Below are 24,789 nucleotides of genomic sequence, written 5' to 3'. Positions count from 1 at the left end.
CCCAAGATCCACAGTCTCTCTTTACACCCTACAAACATCTACTAACTACCCAAATATCACTTGTTCACTTCTATTCTTCTTTTAAAATGTGAAGAAACCATGATAGCAGTTGTATATAGTAAAGTTATTTTGGTTCTCTTATTGAAAGGGGCATAGGGCCGAGGTCAAGGTCATAAAAACAGCTTTTAGCACTGAATCAAACAAGGTGCCTGTGAAGGAAGATTTCAAGACTATACCACCTAACGTGGGCATTAGTGGAGAGGCTGTTGTCAACAACAAAGCTCAGTTTAAATTAGTCAAGAACCTTGGAGAAGAGCCCAAATATTAAGGGAATGATGCCTCCCGAGGTAACCACACAACCCCCAGAGAAAGCACCATCTTTCAGAGGAGTAGCCAAGGTTACCTTTGATGACCACCCACAATGATGCAACAACACCTTACCCGAAAATTAAAATAATTTCACCACTAAAGAGACACACAAAGAAATGAGCACAAGAAGGTTTCATAACTGACAAGGTGTTTCTTTTAAATAAATTTTTATTTCTCAACTTAAAGCTCTATTTTATCAAGTTCTAATACATTTGCATTGCTAACTGATTTTACCTGCTTCACATAAGAAGGTCAGTGACCATTGTACCAAAGAGGAAACCTCAGGAGTCCTGGGTGCCAAAGTAAATGAGCGTTTCCAAGGCTATGTCAATCGAGAGTAACAGCTTCCAATTTGGTCTAATGAATATCTTACTTTTTACTTATATTAATTTGGAAGTTAATGGATAAAAACTCTTAATTTTCCTAATGCAGCTATTATTTTAACCCATTAAAAAACCCCTAGATGGCTTGAGTTTTCAAACACCCACAGATCCATATTATTTAACGACTTCCTCTTTAGTGGTCTTCCACCTTCCTATGCAAACACACATGACAATTTGCACCAACTCGCACTCTTCCAGGCAAAACTCCAAGCATTTTCTTTTGCTGACACTGTTATTTTGTTGTTTTTATTTTTAAGTGATAGGTCAACAAGATTTAGAACTTGAACTCACACAAAAAAAGCATTTTTTTTTCCTGTTCCTCACCTTGGAAGTCTCCACAAATAATCTTGAAAAGTTGCCAGGTCTTTTTAAATATACACTCCCCATCCACCCCCAACACACACACTCTCACACACACACCTCCCCTGGTCCTCTTAATGTAACCACATGAATTGGAATATGTTCCAAAGTCAGCTGTCACATTCTGGTCTCTGCCAGATTATGTATGAATTTAACCTTGGCAACTGGAAGTTCTTTCACCTCACGGAATCCCCCCAGAGGGTTTTCCCTAGTGTGGAGCCCCAGACACCCCAGAAGTGATGGCCCCAGTGAGCATCAAGGTCCCTGGTCATAAGTGGGTAACTATCATTTATTTTCTGTAAGAGGACATTTAAGCTCAGAATCTGGCTGCACCCTAAAACAAGGCACCAGTACCAGAAAGTTAACTAGAAAGGAGGTATTCCAAAAATTTGGAAGTTGCTTTTGAGTGGCACCATTTCCCAAAGTTAAGAAAGCCCTATAACCCTCACCTACCACGCTAGCGGAAAGGCTGAAGGACAAGCAGTGTCAGGCTCCAGCCATTTGCGTATTACTGCGTCACCACAAAAAAACCCCAAAACAAAACAAAACAAAGAAAAAGAGGTTCACACACAGCTCACCATAACTCAATACTCCAGGGAAAAATCAAACAGGGGGAAAAAAATTTAAATGCCAAACTATACTTGTCACCATATATCAAGAACATTTCTCCACCCCTCTGCCAGCCCTCCTGGGTGTGGCTCAAGCCACATCCCACATGTGGTCAGCAGGAATGCTGATTTGAAGGTGTCAGTGATGCAGAGTTTAGTTTCAGAGTTGAAATTATTGAGTGAGGAGTAGTGTCATGCTGTCAAGGTGAGATTTAAGGATGAGACTGAAGCTCAGGGCCAGGAATTTGGTGTGTACCCTTCTTCCAACACAAGGGGAAAACGTACTGTTTTACTCTCACTGCTGCTTAACCTGATTCCAAGAAGCAGGCTTGGGTAACAAGCTGCACACTCGTAGAAAGCATCAGAAAACGGTTCAGAGCCCTGAAACAAATGAGATTGCTTTATATATGATAACTTGCACTTGAACTTTAGTGCCCTTGGCCACTGCCAAGTTTCATGTTACTCAACACACAGAAAGAACCACTGGACTCGGTACAAGTCCAGAGGACGTGGTACTTGTGAACAGAATGAAAGGCAGGTTTCAACTGGAATTTCCCGACACCTGAAATTCAAGGTTACCTGGTCTATTCTGAGGCAGGTAAAAGGCTCACAGAGCAGGTGGAGACACCATTAGCGCAGGGTGCTGTTTTTCAAAAGTGCAGCTTTTACCCTGATGCTTCTGGAACACATGTCTACTCCCAAACTCCAAAACAGCTGGGCTGCCCAAAACCTGCAGGGGAAGGGACTAGCGAACTGGCCATCATACATAGGGGCAAAGAACTCTGGGGCTGGGAATTTTTAGCATCTTCTGTGCCTCCCTTCATTCTTAAAGAAGATCCAATACCAGGTAGGGGGGAAATGAGCAGAAAGAACTCCAAGGACAAACTGAAATTTAATTACTTGATGTGATTCTAACCCCTCTGCATCTGGAGCCTTCTGGTAGATGCATACTGACTTCTATTAGTGAGTGCTTTTGTTGGAGGCTTCATCATATTTCAAAGTTTTGGTTAAACAGGTCTGTCATTTTGGGGCAAATATGTTGCCATCTGACCACACTGGCAGTCTTTTAAGGTCATGGATGACCACGTCATTTTTAAAGTTGGGATTCACTCTTCATTGTCCCCCCTTTAATATTGAAGCACCCTGCCCCCTCCTCTCCAATGTTGAACCGGCCTTGACTCAAAGCCACTGAATTCAAATATGACTGGCTCAAAGGAAACTGGAGCCGGTTTCTATATACTAAGAAGTGGCTTCTATTTACCTAACATAGCACAGCCTGGATACCAACTAAGCTTTGGGGTTTAGTTATGTCCCATCTGCTTTTAAGAGGACCAAGACATCACATTCTAAAAAAATCCCCTGAAAATGTCATCTTCAGAAAAAGGTAAACCACTTATTTTCTATTAAGCACTTCCATATGAAGGTAACTTCATTGCTTAGTAAAGCGAGGGGAAAGCAATCACTCAGAGCTTGGGGTTTTTATGGCCACAGGAGAAATTCAAAATTAGGACCATGGGTTAGATTAAGTCACTTTAGAAACCAAGCTAGCTGGCAATATGAGTTTCTTTGCCTTTAACATCCTACCTAAAGTGATGCTTGCTAAGAGATTGCACAAAAAATTTCCAAACAAAATCCCTTATTTAATCTACTGGGAAAGCTAGAACTCTCCTATTTACTAAGCTTGCTTTAGACTAGAGATTAATACTGTTTTCCTTCTAAAGTGCAGAATATAAACAGGTATGGTCAAATCTACCAGATAAGGAAGATTCTTCTTCATTCACTCAATTCTTCCCCACTTATACCAGAATTGATCATTGCAAGGTGCCTTGGTACTGTCGATGCACACACGGCCCAAAGGGATGCTAACCCTCCACCTCACACACAGCTCAGGGACAGCAGGTTCCATTTAAAAGCAATTTTAAGCCAAAAAACTCTGCCAACAAGAGCAGATCATTCCATAGGTCACCCTGTTTTACTGACATTCCTGGATTCACTTGCTGTCAAAAAAGAAAAAAAAAATCAAAAAAGAAAAAAAAAATTGGTGGAGAAAGCTGCCACTTTTGAAAAGAAAATAACAACAACAAAGTCAGCCCAAGTACTTGAAAAAAACAGCTTGTCATGCTTGGAATGTGACCAAAATGGGTTTCCAATTAAAACATGGGAAGACCCTCACATGTCAGTTACTGCAATGACCCTAGACTCAGCATAGTCCTCAGTCTTGGGAAGAGAAAAACAAAATGATGAACTCATAAGGAAAAAAGAAGCGTCATTCAATAAGAATTCCTTAAAAAAAATTGAACATTCATGTTTCCTATTTACAATCACCATCACCCATCACCATTCTATTTTAACATTGTTCCACATTCCACATTTTATTTTGTTTTCAAGTTACATTTCAAGAAGAGATCTTTTTTCTTTTTTTCCTCAGCAATATGTCACACAAGTCCTCATGATAGTACAGCATCTAAACCATAAACCACTTCAACCAGACCTCACTTCTCCAGCTACTGGCTTTGGTTTATTAATGAGAGAGAGCCTCAGCTCTGCAGACTGGTTAGAAACTAAGCAATCTAGTCTGTTGAACAAAAAATTAAGTCACAGGAGCACCCTCATGTTTACCATTTTCTGCCTGACTAAAATTGACACAAGAAAATACAATCAGCACACCTTTCATGTAACTGAGAATCCCAAGTGAGAGTAACATTGCCTACTCCAGGCTCAAGTGAGAATACAAGTAGCTTAATACTTCTCATACACTGCCCACGCGCACCCCCAGCCATGCTACAGCAGAGCTCAGGCCACCTGTGCTGATGCGTGGGACGTGGCATGTTAGTGTCTATCTTGGAAAGATGTGGATAAGCCATACTTCCTATAGCATTTTCCAAAGTGGTACTGGAATAATGGGTCCCTTAGGGTTGGCTCATGATACACTGTAGACCCATTCCAATGGGTACACAAAGAAAAAAAAAGCAGAATCAGAGCTGAGTTCCCCCTTTAAAAGCCAAACACCTACGGCTCCCTACCTGAGAACCCTTGCCCTATGGGGGTTCCCACTGTGGAAACCCTCAGGTCTTAAGGTTAGTTACAGGGCAGCCAGGTGGGGTAGGGCTGGCTGTAGGTCACTGGAGGCTGGGCGACATAGTAGTTGTTGAAGTTGCCGTCACTGACGTATGGAGCGGGCTGGTAGTAACAGGTGACGTTGGTGGCGCTGGGGATGATGTTCTGCTCAGCCAGCACACGCAAGGCCAGGAGGGAGATGAGGTTCAGGGTCTGCCTCCGCTCGTGGCCCATGAGGCACACGGTGCTCTCGTTCACGACCCTGCGGAGGATCATGAGGTAGTCGTACTTGCTCCTCTCTTCGTCCGCGAAGTGGTTCTGCAGGTAGGTCTCCAGCTTCCTCTGCTGCTCGAGGATATCCGGGAAGTCGATGAAGAACCGGGAGCACATGTAGCGCTCCAGGGTTTTGATCTCCTCCTGGTCTGTGGGCCGGAAGTCCCGCACCAGGAGGTTGCTGTACTTGAGCAGCCCCCCGCCCCTAATCTCCTCAGGGTTCTTGGTGGCAATCAGTCTGTTCTGCAGGTGGTCGAAGGCTTCCTGGAAGTCCCCATACATGCTCTCCCCGATCACCGTGGGGTGGACATGCTCGGAGATGGGCTGGCTGGAGCAATCATAGAAAAAGAGCAGAGAATCCAGGATGATCTGGAAGGAGTCCACACTGAACTCAAACTGCCGGCGGATGGAGTCGACGAATTTCAGCTCCACGTTGCGTCCGTTCTTGTTGGAGAGGGAGATGAGGCTCCAGCGGTCGGTGTCCGTGCAGACCTTCACCAGCTTCTGGACATACGCCTCCTTCAGAGTGACTGGGCTGATTCTGAGCTTGTTCACACCCTCCGGCAGGAAGTTCAGAAGGGAGCACAGAACCACATCCCTGACCAGCTGAAATTCCACTTCGCTGGGAAGAGCCACGTGAAAGATCAGGTCCAGGTCTTTGCAACCCAAGCCGTTGTCTTTGACCAAGACGTGGCCAGCAGCGGAGCCGTTCAGCCGGATGTCCTGCACCTTGATGCCCGCCTCCTCCAGTTGTCCGCGGACGGTCTGGACGATGTCCTTCAGAGTTATCTCCAAGGTCGGAAAGTTGCCCCGGCCATGGATGGGCACGACCTCAGTCAGGACATCGTGCAGCCGGCTAACCTGGTCCCAGCTGAGCACACTTAAGGACATGCCATCCCTGCTGCTGCTGCTCTCCTCAGCCATCTTGGGGGATGTTCTCACCAAGGAAACTGAAAGTGAGGGGTGACAAACAGAGTTAGGATTCACTTCTATGGGGAAAAACAGCTTGAGAGACTCAAGAGATGACGTTGATTTTTCTCTGGACATTTACATTTCCTGTAAAATAGTAATAAATGGCACCTACTGCTAGGTGTTACTGTGAGGATTAAATGAGTTAAATATGTAAAGAATAGTGCTTTCATGAAGTAAGGATAAGACACACATTTACTTTATACCAAACTGGACAAGTTCATAATTTTGTTGTAGGTGCTTGTTTCGTATGTTTACTTGTTTTGTGTGCGTGAGGGTGGGGGGTGGACGGTGGGGATTTAAGTGACAGGAGGGAGAGAGACTCTTACATCACATCACCTGAACACAACATTAGTCAACCGAGGACCTGCAGGTTTGCTAAGTCTCCCTTGTCATCGGTGGAGACTACCTCTCCTGCTCTGGCACCCTAACTGCACCTTGAACTCGTGGAGCCTGCGCCACTCGCAGAACACAGGCTCCATGAGGAAAGGCTCCCTTCACTCCATGAACGGATGGGTTCTCAACTCTGGGCTGCAACCACCCAAGAAGAGGGGGTCAGGTCAGTCCTGGTAATATCAACTACATGGATGTCACAGTAGCATCAGCCCCGCATCCTTTTCCCTCGTGGGAGTGGTCCACCCTATGACTAACACCTTTGTTATCCAGGCTAGGACCAAGGAGCTGTTTAAATGACAAAATTCCTGGTTTAAAAAGGGTTAGGTCAGCTATGTAGTGGAGCAACTCTGCCCACTCTGCCCAGCAAGGAGGCCCCACACAGCATGTGGGAAACTTCCTCGGGGGAGTGTCAATTTTCACCAGTATTTTGAAAAGTAGTACCTTGATGCTATCCAAGGAGAAAGCTCGCACTCAGCGGGAGTAAAACACCACCACTCATGCTACACCTGCTGGAGCCACAGTCACTAATTTTCAACTAAGTTATACTTTGCAGAAAATGAAATGCAACATATTCCTGGAAATCTTAATACACAGAAAAAAGTACTGATATATTAGAGTCAAGGTGACATTAGCTACAAGGATGAAAGAGCTGAAACAAAAGGTCAAGGTGTTCTCAGATTTCACAGTGAGCAGTCTTCCCACCCCCTTCACCTTTCTGACTCACTGGACACACGCAACACCCACCCCAGTGACCTCTGCAGTTGCACTTCTGAATGCACACCCAGCACCTGTTGTCCTGGGATTCCAAGTGGAGCTTTGGTCATGCCCTGGGGCCAGGGATCCTTGCCTTACCTACAGTGCTCAGATCAACCGGGCGGCTGTCAGGGCTGGGCGCCACTGCACCCAGTAAGCGGAGCTTTCCAGGAGCTGGCTATTAAGAATGTGAGTGAGAACATAATATATCAGTATAGGCTGTGTATGCTAGAAAGAAAATGTAATATAAAGAAAGAAGTGTCCTTTGGGTGGCAGAAAGGAGACTTATGAGGACGAGACACAGGACAACTGAAAACCAGCATGAGCTCGTGGCTGGAATTGACGGGCAGAGGCAGCATGCAGCCAAGAGCTGGCCATGTCCAGTCTGGCCACTGTGCACCTCTCCTCAAGTCAATCACAGGCTCCTATTTACATGTAGGTTAAGACCCTGAATTTGCTTGGCTGGCACAGGAAGGCTGAGCTCCAGGAAGATCAGTCCAGGAATGAGTGCTCCTCTGCTTGCTACAGAAAAATTACTTGCCAAGGGGAAGATAAAAATTTCCCTTCAAACCTGTTTGGACAGTGTTAAAGTCCTAGGCTATCTGATCATTCTACCAGAGCACTCCCAAGTTCCAGAAACCACACAAAATTTGTGATGAAATATTGAATGTCTACTGTGGCTGGCATTTAGCTTCTAGTCAGATTTGGGACAGAAGTTTTCTTTCTAATGAGCTCTGTGTACATTTGGTTCTTCATGACCCCTTTTATGATGAGCATACAGTGTAATTGTGCCTATTATACAGGGTACTACCCAGTAAGTTCCAATGCCCACAGAAAGGTACAGCTCAAGCTTTGTTTCAAACCACTGGTAAATGATCTGTGATTTGGTGACAGATTTCGGTCAAGTATGCTGATCTACCTGTAAAAATACAAATGGAGGAGCTTTAATCCAATCGGTAGTTAGAATAGAAAGAACAATTAATTTTAAGAAAATCTCCAGGAAGAATCTGGAGGGTTATTCTCACGTTGCAGAAAATCACTGTAGGAATAGCTTTTGACTCGGGCCTTTCTTTCTAAGGAATTGTTAAAAAAAAAAAAAAAAAGAAAGAAAAAGAAAAAAGGAAGAAGTAGTGGAGAGTTAAAGTCAGGATTACACCCACCTCTAAAACAGTGTGGTTCTTAACATTAGAGGAGGGACATCTAACACCAGTGAGAAGCTGGTGAAGCTATCACTGCTTCTGGGAGAGAAAAGTGCATATACATGAGAATTTTCATATATTTTTAAATCTCTGAACTTGTAGTAGATTCAAAGTTAAAATTTGTTATAGACCAAGAATTTGTAAGGTTCATATGGGAGGAGGGGCAGTACTAGATGGAAGAGTAAGGGAAAATAGGACTGATGTATATTAGCCCCATAAAAGACATTATGAAGCCACAATAATTAAAACATGTGGTACTAGCAAAAAAAGACAAACTGATGGAAGAGAATTTTTTAAATCTAGGAATAAAATCTAATAATAAGGGTATTTGTATATATAATATTTCAAAATAGTAAGGGAAAACTTGAGACATCTGAATAGTTATCTAGATTCAAAAAAATAAACAGGGTGGCTCCTTATCTTGTGCCAAATTAAGATCTCAATGGGTGAATTAAAAACTTAAGTATAAAATATGAAACCCTAAAGTACTAGAAAAAAACATAGAATTTATATACTTACATAGAGTGAGTAGTCCTTTCTAAATTACATAAAACCTAGAAGTCACAAAACTGGTGCATTTGCCTATGTAAAAATTAAAATCTACATAGTTAAAAAAAACATAAAGAAGTCAGAAGACAAAAGATATTTGTAACATTAGGCAAAGTATGCATTTCCTTAATGAATAACGAGCTTCTACAGATCAGAAATACTAGAACCCTATCAGAAGAAGGGTCAAAGCACATAAACAGTGGCTCAGACACATAACATATTCACCCATACCTTAAAAGGATGGGCAAATTAAAACTTCAGTGTATCCTTTTTACCTATCAGATTGGCAAGATCCAGAAGCAGTCACCTTAGGTACAATGCCCAGGAGTTCTCTCTAGAGAACAATGTGGCAGTCTCAATTTTCAGTAGATATACCCGTGGACATAGCAATTCTACTTCTAGGAAGTCTACTTTGGATTTATCCCCTGGGTATACTTGCAAGTATGCTCAAGACTATTCATTGGAGAATTATTTATAAAGCTTAAAATACCAATGCATACAGTTGTCCATAGAGTTGACAGCTCTATCTGTATGAGTGTGAAATGCTCATCAAGATTTATTAATAGAAAGCAAGTGTATGAAAGTACAAGTCTATGCTTATACAATCACAGACATCTCTGGAAGGACACAGAGTGGTTCAACCTGTACCACGTATCACCTGTAGGTTGGGAGACAGAAGACAAAGAAAAACTGATTTCAACCCCTTTTAATTTAGAACCTATACATGTGTTAGTTGAAAAAAGTTAAAATCTTATGAGCTGTGTTCTAAAATCTTTCCCCATGAGCTTTCTATTCATCTGCTACTTTAATTCCTTCAGCTCCTTTCCTATCCTTCCCAACTATGCCCATATCCATGTTCCAAAATCAAACAAATTTAGAAGCTTCCCATCCAAGCCTTAAATGCTGATCGCTAGAGGGGTGGGAAGGGAAGGAGAGACTATTTTCCCTCCAGAATGGAGGAAAGTTTCTGTCAAGTTTCTACTTAGGTATTGTATGAAAGATGATGTCCACTGTTTACCAAAACAAACAAAAACCCCCCAAAACTTTTAAAATAATTGATAAGCCGTCTCATCTGTCTCATCTAGTACCTTTCTGTTATTAAAAAATGGTTTTTGGCTCTTGGTTCCTGGGATGATTAGCATGAGAAAGCAGAGGGAGCAGAGCAGAGAGCAGTGGAAAGAGGCCATGTGGCCAGGAGAAGCAGCCAAGATGGTGGAGTGCTGAGTGAGACACCAGTTTGTGTGCAGTTTATGCAGGGAGAAGGAAGGAGATGGGGAACTGAGGAGAATAAGGCTGGTGAGCTAGAAACCTTTGATTCTAGGAAACTCGGATAAGTCAGTGGCTTTGTGAGCACTGAATGTGAGTGGGTTTTGGAGCCCAGTGTGTATTTTTACTTGCCCGCCGGGTGCAAGCTAGAATTAAAGATGACAGCCTATCAGTTTTTGGCTCCATTGTTTCTTTACCGACTGTCCGAATCCAATGCGAACCTGCATGGCTTCTGGCTTTACATTTGGCGTAGTCAGCAGGATTCGATACAGCTCGGCAAGGAGCCTTTGAGTGGTGGAGTAGAGGACTGGCTAGTGTTAGGGTTCCCCATGGCTGTCCTTTTGGGGATTGTAGGCTGGCTGACTTTTACAGCCATGCATGAGGAAACTGAGAGCTCTGTGGAAGAGGCTGCCTGGGACCTGCAAACCGAGCAGTGGAAGGAGCTGGAGCAAACGTGGGAGAAACAGATGCTGACCCTGGAGCTGGAGGAAGGGCTGGAGGAGGAGGTCGACCAGGCTTGCGAGATTCACCTGGAAATGGAGCAGCTGCTGGAGGAGGATTCACAGGTCGTGAGTTGCAGATTGCCCTGGATGTTGTGGAGAGCCAGCAGCGGCAGGAGGCCAGGGCTGAGGCTGAGGCCAGGTCTGGAGCTGCAAGGTCTGCAGAGCAGAAGGCGGCAGCGGCCTGGGGCTCGAGCCCAGCAGCCGGAGCTGGTGTTTTCAGTTCCTCTTTGGAGGATGAGGAGAATCGGGTTGGAGTTGCAATCCGCAGTCTCTATAAGTTGAGAGCCCAGCTGGAAGGATCACCTACTACGGCCCTGGTAGGTCTGCGATTTTGGGACATAGGGCTAGACATGCTTTCCGGAGCAGAGATGGAAATGCTGACTGCCATTGCCATGTGCTCCTCTTTGGGACAGTGTAAGACCTGCCAGGATGGCAGGGATGAGGGGGGTGGCTGACGCCCCATGTGCATGGACTGATTTCCTGGACTACGACCGGAGTGGGCACTGGCTCCTTTGTTGGATGGACTTACAGATTACGGATTTTGGACAATGTGAAATACCCTGATGGGGGTGGGGGATGGCTTTGCTGGAAGCACTCCCCTGCCCCAGGAAGCTTTTCCCATAGGCCGAGGACATTGTGCGCTTTGGGCAAAGTGCTCAGAGACTGGTGAAGTGTACTTTTGTAATTGTTGAAATTGTATGATTTGCCATGTTGTTGTAATTTGTGTAATGTGCCTAATTTCTTTGCACGGGGATGCCGGTGATGTAGATTGTGGATAGTAAAGTGAGCATAGGGGTGGATTATTGGGCAGATAAAATATATTATGCTCACTTTGTTAAAGTGGTGCTGCCCACGTGGAGGCCGTTGCCCAGGTGATATTAATGTGTGTTTCTGTGGGCAGGCAGAATCCTTGTAGCCTGGGGCTTGGTTTTGAGATTAAGCCTTTCCCACCTTTTTTGATGTGAGGTGGTACAATCCAATCATGCCTCAGAGAAGTGTCTTTGTATTAGAGACTTCCCTGTTTTGTATATTGGATTAAACTTGCAGGGATCTCAAACTCGCGGCCCATGGGCCGCATGGGCCTGCCCACCAATTTTGTGCGGTCCGAAGACTGGCCCGCAGATTAATCCACGAAGTTTGATTAGTCTGCAGGCTGCACAAAATTGGTGGGCGGGCCGCACCGCCGCGAGTTTGAGATCCCTGGATTAAAGGTTTGGATTTCTACACTATAAAATGGGGGCAGAACGAGAGCTTGCTCTCTTGGTTCCTGGGATGATTAGCATGAGAAAGCAGAGGGAGCAGAGCAGAGAGCAGTAGAAAGAGGCCATGTGGCCAGGAGAAGCAGCCAAGATGGTGGAGTGCTGAGTGAGACACCAGTTTGTGTGCAGTTTATGCAGGGAGAAGGAAGGAGATGGGGAACTGAGGAGAATAAGGCTGGTGAGCTAGAAACCTTTGATTCTAGGAAACTCGGATAAGTCAGTGGCTTTGTGAGCACTGAATGTGAGTGGGTTTTGGAGCCCAGTGTGTATTTTTACTTGCCCGCCGGGTGCAAGCTAGAATTAAAGATGACAGCCTATCCAAAAAAAAAAAAAAATGGTTTTTGGCCTGACCAGGCGGTGGTGCAGTGGATAGAGCATTGGTCTGGGACATGGAGGATCCAGGTCAAAACCTTGAGATCACCAGCTTACACGCGGGCTCACCAGCTTAAGTGCAGGGTTGCTGGCTTGAGTATGGGATCACAGACATGACCCCATGGTCACTGGCTTGAGCCCAAGGTCGCAGGCTTGAGCAAGGGGTCACTTGCTCTGTTGTAGCCCCAGGTCAAGGCACATATAAGAAAGCAATCAATGAGAAACTAAAGAGCTGCAATGAAGAACTAATGCTTCTCATCTCTCTGCCTTCCTGTCTGTCCCTATCTATCCCTCTCTCTGTCTCTCTCTCTCTGTCACAAAAAAAATTTTTTTAAATAAAATAAATAATATAAATAAATGTTTTTTGTAGTTTTATAAGATTTGCTATATCTCACTTCAGACATTATGGCTTCTGTCATATGAAAGTGTTATGTTGATCATTAGCTACAGCTGCAAGAATCTTAATAAATGCAATAAACGTCGTTTCAATACTCTAAAATGCCTGTGGTTGGCTTCTTCCACGTCAGCTTCTGACACATATATGAATAACGATATTAACTTTTAGAAAAAAATCTAGATACAGGCACAGTATGGGACACAACAAATGCCAAGGCCATGGTGTAATTTTTTTTTTTCTGTATTTTTCTGAAGCCGGAAACGGGGAGAGACAGTCAGACAGACTCCCGCATGCGCCCAACCGGGATCCACCCGGCACACCCACCAGGGGGCGACGCTCTGCCCACCAGGGGGCGATGTTCTGCCCCTCCAGGGCATCGCTCTGTTGTGACCAGAGCCACTCTAGCGCCTGGGGCAGAGGCCGAAGAGCCATCCCCATCTTTGCTCCAGTGGAGCCTCTGCTGCGGGAGGGGAAGAGAGAGACAGAGAGGAAGAAGGGGGAAGGGGTGGAGAAGCAGATGGGCACTTCTCCTGTGTGCCCTGGCCGGGAATCGAACCCGGGACTTCTGCACGCCAGGCCGATGCTCTACCACTGAGCCAACCGGCCAGGGCCCATGGTGTAATTTTTAATTCTCCTAATTTACCATGATCTAGGTATAGGGACTCAAGGTACTGAAAGCGCCAATTTAGGCTGGGTTCATATTCAGTACTTTGCTCACTAGAAGAGTCCAGAATGAGCTAGTGGTGCCTACTAGAAAGGAAGTCTTTGTTTTCCCTCACCCACCCAAACAATTTCAAATATCAGAAGTACATTTTCTAGTTACTTAGACAAACATTGGTATTATTAATAAATCCAATTCATAGGCCCTAAATGCTTAGAGAACACACCACAGCTTAGTGCGACAGTTTTAATTAACCACTTGAAATCAATATAGATGTAATCCCCATATAAAAGAATCACACAAAACATACATTCCCAGCTCATGAAAGGTCCTGCTTAAAGGCAAATTCTAGTTCAAAATTTCATGAAATAGTGATTAGAAAAGTAATCTGAAGCCTGGTAAATTAAAACTAAAGTGTTTTATTTTCCTTTTACTGTCTGAGAAGCAAAATCATATTTTGAACAGAGGAAACGAGAAGGTAGGAACCATGACTTCTCATTGACTTGAAAATCCAGGCACTATTACAAGTGAGGATGACCAACTTCCTACTCAGTTCAAGCTATTTAAACTTCTAAAATGTTTGACTCACAAAGAACAACTATCTTGGGTACCCTTGAATTCCTTTTCTTCTACCATCTGTCTGCAACACAAGTGTCAAATAGACACATGAAAAGAACACAGGTTTGCAGATAGCAATCAAAGTGGGAGGAAAAATCCAAGGAGGCTGGAAGATTACACCAAGCTACCTGACAGAAAGTTGATGCCTAGTTTACTTTGTTTTCCCATAGCCTGGGACAGAGCCATTCAATGCAGGATGACCTGAAAACCTATGTTTGAGCCCATTAATTTTTTTGGAAGATGGGTATTCTAGTTCTGCTTCATACTTTACCTAGAACACAAAAACAAGAGTGGCAGAGGCTATGAAAGCATGAAGCGACTCAGGGACTCAAGGCAGGCTCATAGGACAGGCAGAGGGACAGCTGGAGATGAGAGTGCTGAGAACATTTATAGCCCTTCCCGGTCTCATGGTCAAAGGCTTAGGTCAAATCAACACTGACTCCTGCGTGCAACTGGTATGAGACAGCCTGTCCAAAGAGTCCTTGATGTGTGAGGAGCTGTACCTCCACGCAAATGGTACACATGTAAGTCAGGTCTGTGATACTTAGCATGAAAGCTGTAGAAGTTCTTGTGCAGAGGTTTCATGGAAATCCTGCAGCTCTCTTGCTACAGCAGCCCCTCCATCCAGCCCAGAGACAACTGAGAAACATCTTCTTCCTCTGACCCTTTAAGAATACAAAAAAACCTCAAACACATTTCAGCATTCTGTTGACAGCAAACTTTCCTTTCACTGTTATTGAATGTTATCTTGAAAGCCTGGACCTTCCTAATAACAATTTCCTGCTCAGGGCAAGAGACCCAGCCATGGACAATGGACCAAGTCTGGTGACACCTGCTGTCCCTGGCTTCTGGATGAGACGAGACACATACACCTGTGGAGGCATCCTCCGTACAAACTATTATTCTCCATCTACAACAGAGGACCCTTTAAGCAAAAAGTTTCCTTACCTATAAAAGCCCAGAGAATGTAAACAGAAGTGGAAGTAGATGACAATATGCATCATGAAGTCCCTCCCACTTCTTCCTTAGCTAGCCGAGGGAATGAGAAGCCCAGTCTGGGCCTGTTGCTTTGTTTCCTGAAAAAGGAAGGTGTGCAGAGGCACATGTCAAAGCAAATGAAAGACCACTGAGCGCGAGCCACTCCACATCATTCCCATTTCACTCTCACAAGCACTGCAAAGGAGCAGCACTGTCCCTTCCCCACAATTTAGGAGCAAGGATCGGGAAGGATTAAGTGAATTGTCCCCAGATTCTCAGCTCCTAAGTCAGTGTTCTAAGTCCTGGAATTGGTGGCAACTACCACCAGTTCTTGCTCCTGCTAAAGAGATCTTTTCTAAAATAGAGATTTTATTGGTCCTGTCCAAAAAAGGAGAAAGCAACCTTCTGTTGCTGACTGGTGGTGGTGCAATGGATAGAGTGTCAACCTGGGACACTGAGGTCCCAGGTTTGATACCCTCAGGTCACCGGCTTGAGTATGGGACCACTGACATGATCCCATGGTCACTGGCTTGAGCCCAAAGGTTGCTGGCTCAGCTGGAGCCCCCTGGTCAAGGCACGTATGAGAAGCAAGCAATGAACAACTAAAGTGATGCAACTATGAGTTGATGCTTCTCATCTCTCTCCCTTCCTGTCTGTCTTTCTTTCTAAAGAAAAAAAAGGAAGACAGAAAGCAGCCTTCTGTAAACCACATCACTAGGCACATACCTCCCTACTGTCTCTTGCCCCCACCACGTAGAGACAGCAAAGTTTGAATTAATCACCCTTCAATGCCTATTTAGTGCAGACTCCAGATGAGGGCAGTGGTCATCTTCCAGGACACCAGGGTGGCTCTGAGGGCAGAGATGCACCAGAAAAGGCAACTCACTGCCCACTGTGTGCTGTGGGAAATCCTAGCTCTCAGTGGGATGCACAGCAGTTATTTCATCACTGAGTACTGCACTAACCCCACCCACATCCTTTCCCCCCCAGAGTAATCCTACCACTTCCTCAGGCTCCAGCAGGTACTGACAGATACAGAACCCTCCAGGGGCTCTTTGTGTGGCCACAGGCATGGCCCAAGGACACCAAAGTGACCACATGTTTAGCCAGGTGTCCTGATATGAGCCACCAAACTCTACTTGACAACATGCCAGAGACAGTGTGGTAGGGCTGTGTGCAGACTGCCGCAGTGACTTCTTCAGCATCCCTGGAGAGGGAGACCCGATCTTGTCCCCTTACAGACGAGAACACTGGGAACAAAGAGGATCCACAGAATAACTGGGAAGTGGCAGAAATGGGACTGAGAGGCTACCTGGAGGCGAACACTGGAATGTCTGTGTTGGGGTGTGGGCAGGGCTTAAAGACAAGGAAGCTGCTCAGGGAGTTGTAGGAAGTAGTCTGCAGCAAGAGGAAGGGAAGGGAAGGAAGGCAGGAAAAGGGGAGAAGGTGTGAAGGTTTCTTACAAGATGGAGGGAGAGATGTGTGAAAGCCATCTGAGAAAAGTCAGTTGGCAAGTGCTGAAAGCAAGACAGAAGCACAGAGAACCAAACTAGTGACTGTCCGTACAGAAACTCTCCCTCAGAGTCAGCCTGCACTTAGGGGCTGTCGGCAGGCTAGTGAGCCACCAGAACTGAATGTAATGAAGTCTAGAAATTCTAATAGTTGTGCCAATATCTATGTTAAAGAAACAGTGGCTGGGAGATGAGGGCCTGGGGTCCTCTCCCGTGGGAGCTCCGCAATGCTGGCTCCGTGGCAGGGCAGTGGTGATATCGGAGAAAGCAAGCTCAAAAGGGAGGACCCAGGAGTGGAAGGAACTGGGACAGTCAGCTTGCTGGGCAAGCATTATGAAGAAAAATAATGGCACAAGTGGCAGATTCTAGGAATGGGTCAATCTTTACTTATCTGGGCAACTGGGCCCTTGGCTCCACTCACAGAATAAAGCAGTGACTGCCAGGATCTGTTCTGGTGCCTGAAAGATCGGGAGTGTTCAGCTACTGATAAAGCAACAGAACAGGACACTCCCTGCAAACAAGAGGGCAACTTGATCAGATCCAGGAAATAGATAACTCAACTGGAGCTGCAGAGACAGGTAGGTCCATCTGCAAGAAGTGACCAGGACCCCAAGGGCAAGCATAGAAAAAGAGCTGGAACAGAACCGAAAATAGAAGCAGCCTGGCACAGACTGACCCATGCGTGAACGGTGAACCTGGGACTGGACACCTGCCACTTTCCCACCTGGGTATAGTTTGATCCCTGAGATTCCTTCATCATGGAGAAAAGAGCCAGGCGCTTTGAATGACCATGGCTTGACATATGCAACAGCAGATAAGTGGGCAGAAAGGAGAAAAACCAGGGTCAAGGTGGATTTGGCTTTCTGAAGAGAACCTCCCTCACTTCTTCAATTCCTAGAGTGGTGAAGGCCAGAAGTTATCTAGGACCAGGGGGCAGCCTGAGCAAGCCTTTTGTCTGCTGGCTGCCAGCCAGACCCTCTCACCAGGGCCCCCGCCCCCACCACCACGGAGGTGGGGATATTCTGGTTGACTTCCTCACTGCCCCCAAATACATTCAAGAGTTATAGATAACCAAGGCACACACCTGTGTTTAATGTACATGGAATAGAAGTTTATATTAGTAGATGGCTCAGAGCAACAAAACCAGATAAAACAATGCCTTGCTTATGAAAAGGACAATAAAATATTTTGTGTTTACTTTTTCCAAGAAGTTATGTTTATAGTTGCGTATGCAAACACCCACAAATACATTCTACCTTGGTTCAAATAACTGCACCATGCCACAGAGCTGGGCCCAGAGAAAACATTTCTAAGTCAGTGACACAACAGACCCGCAGATGGCCTTTTCTCACTCTTGGCTCAGGTCAAACTCAGGTCTCAATCTATTTTCTCAGGGTTATCAGCATCCTCCGAGCCACTCAACACTGATGTTTACCAGAGCTGGAAAATTTGGTCAGATTCTCACAGTAATTGAGAAAGAGAGAGTGTTGGACCAAAGCAGAACCTGGTGCATCCTTGCTGTGCACCAGGCTTTCCGAGTGTGAGGGGTCCTCACAAGTTCTTCCTCCACATTGTGTCAACACAGCCTTGGTTATCAATGACTGGGCTCTGTCCACAGACACCCGCCCTGAGACACTCCAAACAGAAAGCTCATCTGTCTGTCAAAATAGGATGCTTCAGCAAGTGTGGTGGAGAGATAATGCTACAAAACAGCAGGAGCAGAATCAAAATGCTGGCCCACACGTGACAGGGACACCACAGACGTTCAAGTGCTTAAAGGGATATGCTAAAATTGTTGCAAATGTAGATATGAACAAGGTCAGAACACAGACATGTTTTGATGGAAGCTAAGCAGAGAAGCCTTGGTTTTTCCAAGGTGTCAGCATTATTAAGTGCTAACTATGCAACTAAACTGGAAATAATCCTTGTTGCTACTGGGTGGACCACTCTCTCTTAACAAATGCCTCTTTCTAAATCAGAGATGTTACTGGTCTGAACTCGTGAAGAGAGATCCCCAGAGCTGGTCCCACTGTTTAAACTGACTGACTAAACTGAGAAAATAAGACATTTTCTAGCAGACCATTGACTGTAAGGATGCTCAAGGTTGAAGGGCTGACAGTCCAGCCCTCAGTTTTATCAAGGGCTGCTTCCACAGGCTGCTTTACCATAGACTCTCCAGCTGCGAGCTCTGAACAGCTGTCAGCTGTCCAAACCAGATCCTCAGTCCCCTAACAGTCTAGTCACTGGTAGCATCACTGGGCCCTCTCAGGAACGGCACAGGCCACTCTCAGGTGCTCAAATGCAATTCATAAACATTAGACACATATACACACCCTCACTCACATATGTCTAAGGACACTAATCACGCACATTTCATCCAGGTTTGTCTTTTGCACAGATCCTTCCCTGTGGAGTTAACATTCACGTAGGGATCCCTGACCTCTGGTCTGAGCGTGGCAGCAGGCTCAGTGGTCCCTCTGACATTATAAAGGCTGCTAAGAACAGAAATTTAAGTAAACAGGCAGAATTGAGGAAGGGCTGGGATTAAAGTGAAAGGGAAAACCATGGCGTGGCACCTCTTTCTACAGCAACTGCATCTCAGGTGGCCAAGCCACCTTGTCTTTGGTGTTCCCAGACGTGCGTAGTCATAACAGCCATGGCCATGGTTCACTAGGATAATTACCAATAAGTCAGCATTTACCAACTCATGTGTTGTTGTCATTACACATCTCATAGGTACCGTTTACTTGCAAGTTATTTCTTCTTACAGTTTTAAATTTTAATTGTTCATATATTGTTGGAGTCCTGGTCCCCTGCCACTCTCAGATTTTATCTGCAGTTCTTTGATTACCTTATGATAACTCATAAGTTTTCTCAACTACAGAAAAACAAAATAATGCACGCCGGACTAGGAATCAAACAGCCTGTGTTCTAGGGTCATGTCTGACTCACAGGGTGAATGATTACCAATAAATTGGCCACCATGACTGAATTCCCTTTCATTCTTTCAAATATGAGTTCCTACTATGTTTCTAGGGCTGTTCTGGGAGCTTATGAGACAAAGCAAGAGACAACGATCTCTGCTCTGGCAGAGCTTATATCCCGGCTGCCACTCTTCTTTCATAACTTCGTGTTGCTAACTCTCGTCTCCCACACAAACAGAATCAGAATTAGAGAGTCTAGCATTTTCAAAGATGGTGGAGACCTGAACTGCCGAACACTGTATCCAAAAGACACACTGGATTTCACTGAAAAAAGTAAAATCTCTCGTTAATATTGTTATAAAGATTACAAATTGAAATGACAGTTGACACGATGGGTTCAATAAAATTAAAGTTCTTTTCACCTGTTTATTTTTACTTTTTAAATGTGACTACTAGAAACTTAACTGTGGCTCTCATATTTCTACTGAATAGTGCTGGTCTATTGTCCTTATTATGATGAAGAAACTGGAGCCTGAAGAGGTCAAGGCGCTGCCAGGACCAGAACTCAGGTGTCCTCACAGCTAAGGCAGCCTTGGACAGGGAGGAGGCAAGGATCAAGACCCCCAGGGCCCTGGGCACCAAGACTCTGGGCCAGCACCAGACACACGCAGGTGCTAAGGGAGTAGCCACACCTCCTCTCTGCCCTGGATGGGAGCACCCCCCACTGCAGCCTCCTTACAGCTCCTTCACGTGGTGGGCTGGATGGCCACAAGGGCACAGCCGGCTAACCGTGGAGTCCTCATGCCTGCCTCCTCACTATCACAGGTACAGGTCAGGGATAAACAAACAGGGTGAGTTTGGGGTGAGGCAGCTGGCCAGGTGATGTGGAGGACTGCCCCTTCTCCCAATCCTGAGGGCTAAGCAAGGTGAAAGCAGCTATGTCCACCCAAAGGGGGTGGGGGCAGTTCAAGAGTCATGGAAAATGTTCTCACAGGTGTTTTCAGGGAGCGTATATGGAGACAGATATGGGATTTCTGTGTTCATCCAACTGAAGACAAGATTTGGAAAAAGTAGAAAACAAGGCATGAAGCAGCACTGTGGAGAAGTACTGAAGAGGAGAGGCACGGGAGAAGGGTAGCACAGATGGGGTAGTGCAGGGGCCTCTGAGAAGGGTGTGAAGACAGATCAAAGGACAGTGTGGGAGGAGGAGCGTTCATCGGATCAGATGTTTGAGTGTGCCTTCTGTGAGGTGAGGCAGAGCAGCTGGGAGGGTTCTTCCACAGGAGGTGAAGAATAAACAGAAGGTCAAAAAGGTTCAGGCCCTGACAAGATGCTCAGCTTCCTGAGGGTAGGGGAGTCCCTGCGAGTTATGAAAAGTGGTGTTCCAGGAACTTGAAATGCAGAATTGGCCGAAGGCGGGGAGAGGAGCTGACTACTACTCTCATCAAGTTACTGTCTGTAGGGCCCTAAACCAGGTCAGTGATGGCAGTGGAAAACAAAAAATTAAAAAGACAAAGAGTCAGCAGAACTAGCCACCCGGTGTCTGTGGAAAGAGAAGGGCTGATGGCATGAGGCTGGTATTGAGTGAATGGGCAGGCTGGGAGTGCAGAAGGGAGCAGGGTAACCGCTGAGAGCTTTCAGCTGTGAGCCAATTAGTGGTCCCTGTCCCTCAGCTCCAAACCTATACCTGTGAAGCCTCCACTTAAAAAACGGCCCAGGAACCACCCTGCATTTTAGGAACTTTTGATCTCAAAAGCCGTAGCCCCTTGGCCCACAAGGGTGACACGTACTTAAAGTAGGCCTCCCTCTCTGAGAGGAATGGCAGCCAAATGCCGGCAGAGCACTGTGTGCCCTTAACCTCTGTGTGACAGGCCCTGCTCCAGGGCTGGGGAGCAGCAGTGAGCACACAGCCCTGCCCCCTGGGGACCTAGTGCTGGTGGCTGAGACAAAGCAGTGCAACTGAGTGCCTGGAAGACAACGAAGCTGCCCCAGCTCCTCCTGCACCCTAAGCTCTTCCACAGGCCTTCCCACAGCCCGTTCCCTGCGATCCTCAGCACCTGGCACAAACTACTGCCTAGGCAGCACTTTTAACCACTTACTGACTCAATCACTGTTATCCAAGAAAAAAAAAACACTGACAGTAGGTTAGTGACCAAGACCCCAAAAGGCTCTGAAACTAAAAACATGCTATAGGGAGAGTTACTCAACATCAGCAATTGTTTCTTCATAGTAGTTTTCTCCTGTTGTTCCAAGAAGTTCTGCAAACAGTTTTAGAACAGGCTACAGGGGACAGCTGTCTAAAATCTATTAGTTCTAAACAATTCAGAAGGCTATTTCTCACATAGCTGGGTTATATAAAGATGCTTCCTCCATACCCTTTAACCACAAATATGAGCTTCCTTATAGCGCATGTGTAGTGAAAGAATAAAAAAGTCTGCGATCAGAAATCCCAGAAGGAGCACAAGAGATCACCACTGCTGTATCTGAGTGGTTGTACACACATGAACGTTTCTTTACACAGGTGTCTGCTTCACGTAATACAGCGTATGCCAACTTCACATGCTATAGTCAAAACACTGAGATGACAGAGCATGTTTTTCTATGTTGCCTTGCTTAATTTGGTGACAATACTCAAAATAAGCAAGGAGCCTTATCTAACCAGACACACACCCCTACAAAATAACAGATACAGCCCAGAGAACAGTGTGAAACCAAGAAACCCAAGTACAAGTTTAACTCCTGAAACTAGCCTTGGGCTTCTACAACTTCTCTAAGTAACACCACATCCATTCAGAGCATGTGGCTTGTCATCCTTTAGTGACTGACTCCATGTGCACAACATATCAAAGATGAAGACAAGGGACTACTTACTTGAGCAGTTAAAAAACAAAATATTATTTTCTAATTCAGTATCAAATGTGTCTGGTCACTGGCACTGGCAAAACAAGGGCACTACAGTCCACACTAAGTTATCTGTATTGCCGGGCAGTTCCTTGAACTTTCAGAAGTGCGAGGGCTTCTCTGTTCTCTAGTGGGTAGTGCAAAACGTCCATAGCCTGCTCTAGCCTTGAACGCTGGGCATGTGGCTAACTGGGGTGCTGCCGGACGAGGGCTGTGGGGGGGCCTCTGCAGCTCAGGCTGGGACTTCAGAGTGCTGCTGGAGCTCAGACTAGAGCAGAGGGACTAAGCAGGGGGAACTGCTGGTGCTAGGCTAAATCACAGTCACTCTGACAAACAGGCCAAGGGCCAAATCCCTTCCTTTAGAGTTACCCCAACTTAATCCCTAGAGAGGAGGGAAGTTTGTGGAAGAAAGTCCACACAAGGAGTGTTGCTGTTAGCTCTACATTCACACACTAATGTTCCTTATAAAATTAGGGATCTTTGTTTTGGGTAACAATGTAGAAGCCTCCTGACAGAGAAAAAATGGTCTTTTGTTCATTTGTTGTTTTTTAATGTTATGGGACTCTCCCCACTGCTACCTGAACAATTATATACAACATACTCAAAACTTCTTTCTAAAAACTACTTGAATATAAGCGTACTCTAAATATATGAGTATACCTGAAGACACAAGGTTTCAGTTATCTCAAGTAAAAGCTTGCCTCCAGAGATATTAAGTTTTCCATCTTCACAAACAACAATGGCAAAGGACAGAATTCCTGCTGGTCCAGCTCAGACCGCTTCCCTGAAAGCGAAGAGAAAAGTCAGCATTCCCTAGGCCCCACCCCGCCCCCTTCAACAGCAGGGTCTCATGTGCCGTTCTCACCCCCCCCCCAAATACCTCTGGGGATCTCAGATTCAGCACAATTCTTGATAAGTGCTCCTACCACCCTTACCTTGCTTCCTTGCTCTCTTCCTTGTCAAGTTATACTTGTTGAAAGGTTAGTATAGCCAACAATAGCCTCTCATTCCCCCCTGGAGGGCAGCTGAGCCTGGCCCAGAGTCGGCTTCAGGAGGATTTAATCATCTTAACTTCATTTCCTGGGGAAATTCAGGTTCCTAACCCACCTACCAACCAAATATCGTGAATACCAACTGTCACAATATAAATATCGTAATTACAGTCTACATAAACGCTTACAGTAATCGGTGCACTTTAAGCACTGCATTGTTTGCATATTGTAACTCCATAAAAAAAATCAAACAAAAGTTAAAAAGCAGCAGGTCCCTACTTAAGGACTCGGGCAGCCCAGTCGAAGCCCTCCTCTAAACCAAAAGGGGGAAGGGAGCTGAGCTGATCGCTTCCGCGGAGTCCAGTCCTAACAGTCGGTTTTAATGAAGATGGATTAAGTCCGCCCTCCCCCGCCCCTCCCGCTTCGAGGTAGCGCTGTTTTGCTCTGCCGCCCGCCGGCGTTGAGTTTAGGTCTACAGGCTACCCACCTGTACTTAGGTTCGCCACCTTCCTCGGACACCCCTCCCACCTTCGTGATCTGGACTGCGACACCTCCTGGGCCAGCGGCGCCTTTGAGCCACCGACTCGGCACCGCTAGCCGAGTCAACTGACTGTCATGGCTTTTAGTCTCTACACTGTAAGCAAGTTTCATTTCTAAAAGGGACGGAACCAGGTCGCAGACACCTTATTTCCAAAACGTTTCCGAGAGAAAGAGCATCGCACAAGTCACTCGCTTGGGTCACTTTACCGTGTCTACAGCCTGGTGTGAGTCCAAGAAAAGTGAGCGATCTCCGCCCGGGCCCTGGCACCCAGCCTAGGAAGCGCCCCTCCCCGGCCCGGCCGGATACCAGCCCCTGACCGCTGCGTCTCCAACTGCGCCTCCCCAAACCGCCGCATTCGAATTCTCGGTGCGCGGGCCGGAGAGGGTGTAGGTGCCAGTGGGAGCGCAGGTGCGAGCCCGAGACACTGCAAGCGAGGAAGGGGTGGCGGGGCGCCGGCGGACCCCGGGCAGCAGCCTAAGGCCCCATCACGTACGCTTCGGCCTCCCCGCCGCGCCCAGCCAGCGCGCAGCCCGCGGGACGCGCCGAGCAGGAACTCACTGAAGTTTGCCAAGACCCTGCCGAAGTCTCTGGAAAGTTGCAGCTCGCTCTCGGAGCGTCTCGCCTGACCCACGGGAGCGGGGGCCGGAGGGAGACTGCCACTGAGAAAGCTGCTGGGGGGCGGGGGCGGGGGGAGTACACCAGGTCCTGGCACCTGTCCGCACCACCCCTCCCGCCCCCGGCGCCCTCATTGGGCTCGGCGGGGACAGACCCCCGAGGGCAGAACGCGCGACTCTCTGGAGCCACCGCATCCTCGCCCCTTTGAAGGAGGGGGCCCTAGACTCACCTTGGCGGCGGAAGAGAAGACAGTGGCAGGTCCTTGGCGTTGGGCAGCCCCCAACAGGAGCGACGCGGGCACTACTGTCCACCGACAGAGGCACAGAGTGAACCGC

General features: G+C 46.4%; 1 protein-coding gene and 1 long non-coding RNA gene across 4 annotated transcripts in view; both read right to left on the bottom strand.

The window, feature by feature from the left end:
* The window catches only part of LOC136400491 (uncharacterized), a 353,174-nt gene extending 340,854 nt beyond the window's left edge, over window positions 1–12,320 (bottom strand). Inside the window, exon 1 of the long non-coding RNA XR_010750322.1 lies at window positions 12,291–12,320. This is a non-coding gene — a long non-coding RNA (uncharacterized lncRNA). The remainder of the gene's footprint in view (window positions 1–12,290) is intronic.
* Window positions 525–24,789, bottom strand: TENT5C (terminal nucleotidyltransferase 5C). 3 transcript variants are annotated; one of them, XM_066377286.1, is made up of 3 exons: window positions 24,684–24,777; window positions 22,967–23,090; window positions 525–6,000 (listed from the first exon to the last, which is right to left on the bottom strand). In XM_066377286.1, exon 3 carries the CDS (start codon window positions 5,972–5,974, stop codon window positions 4,799–4,801), a length of 1,176 nt encoding a protein of 391 aa, XP_066233383.1. In that variant the 5' UTR covers window positions 5,975–6,000; window positions 22,967–23,090; window positions 24,684–24,777; the 3' UTR covers window positions 525–4,798. The 3 variants fall into 3 exon arrangements, with proteins under 3 accessions (XP_066233383.1, XP_066233382.1, XP_066233384.1); XM_066377285.1 differs by lacking the exon at window positions 22,967–23,090 and having other exon boundaries at window positions 24,684–24,789; XM_066377287.1 differs by lacking the exons at window positions 22,967–23,090; window positions 24,684–24,777 and adding an exon at window positions 24,046–24,069.

The sequence above is a fragment of the Saccopteryx leptura genome, chromosome 3, assembly GCF_036850995.1.
Source record: "Saccopteryx leptura isolate mSacLep1 chromosome 3, mSacLep1_pri_phased_curated, whole genome shotgun sequence".
NCBI lineage: Eukaryota > Metazoa > Chordata > Mammalia > Chiroptera > Emballonuridae > Saccopteryx > Saccopteryx leptura.
This window is presented reverse-complemented; position numbering and strand designations above follow the sequence as displayed.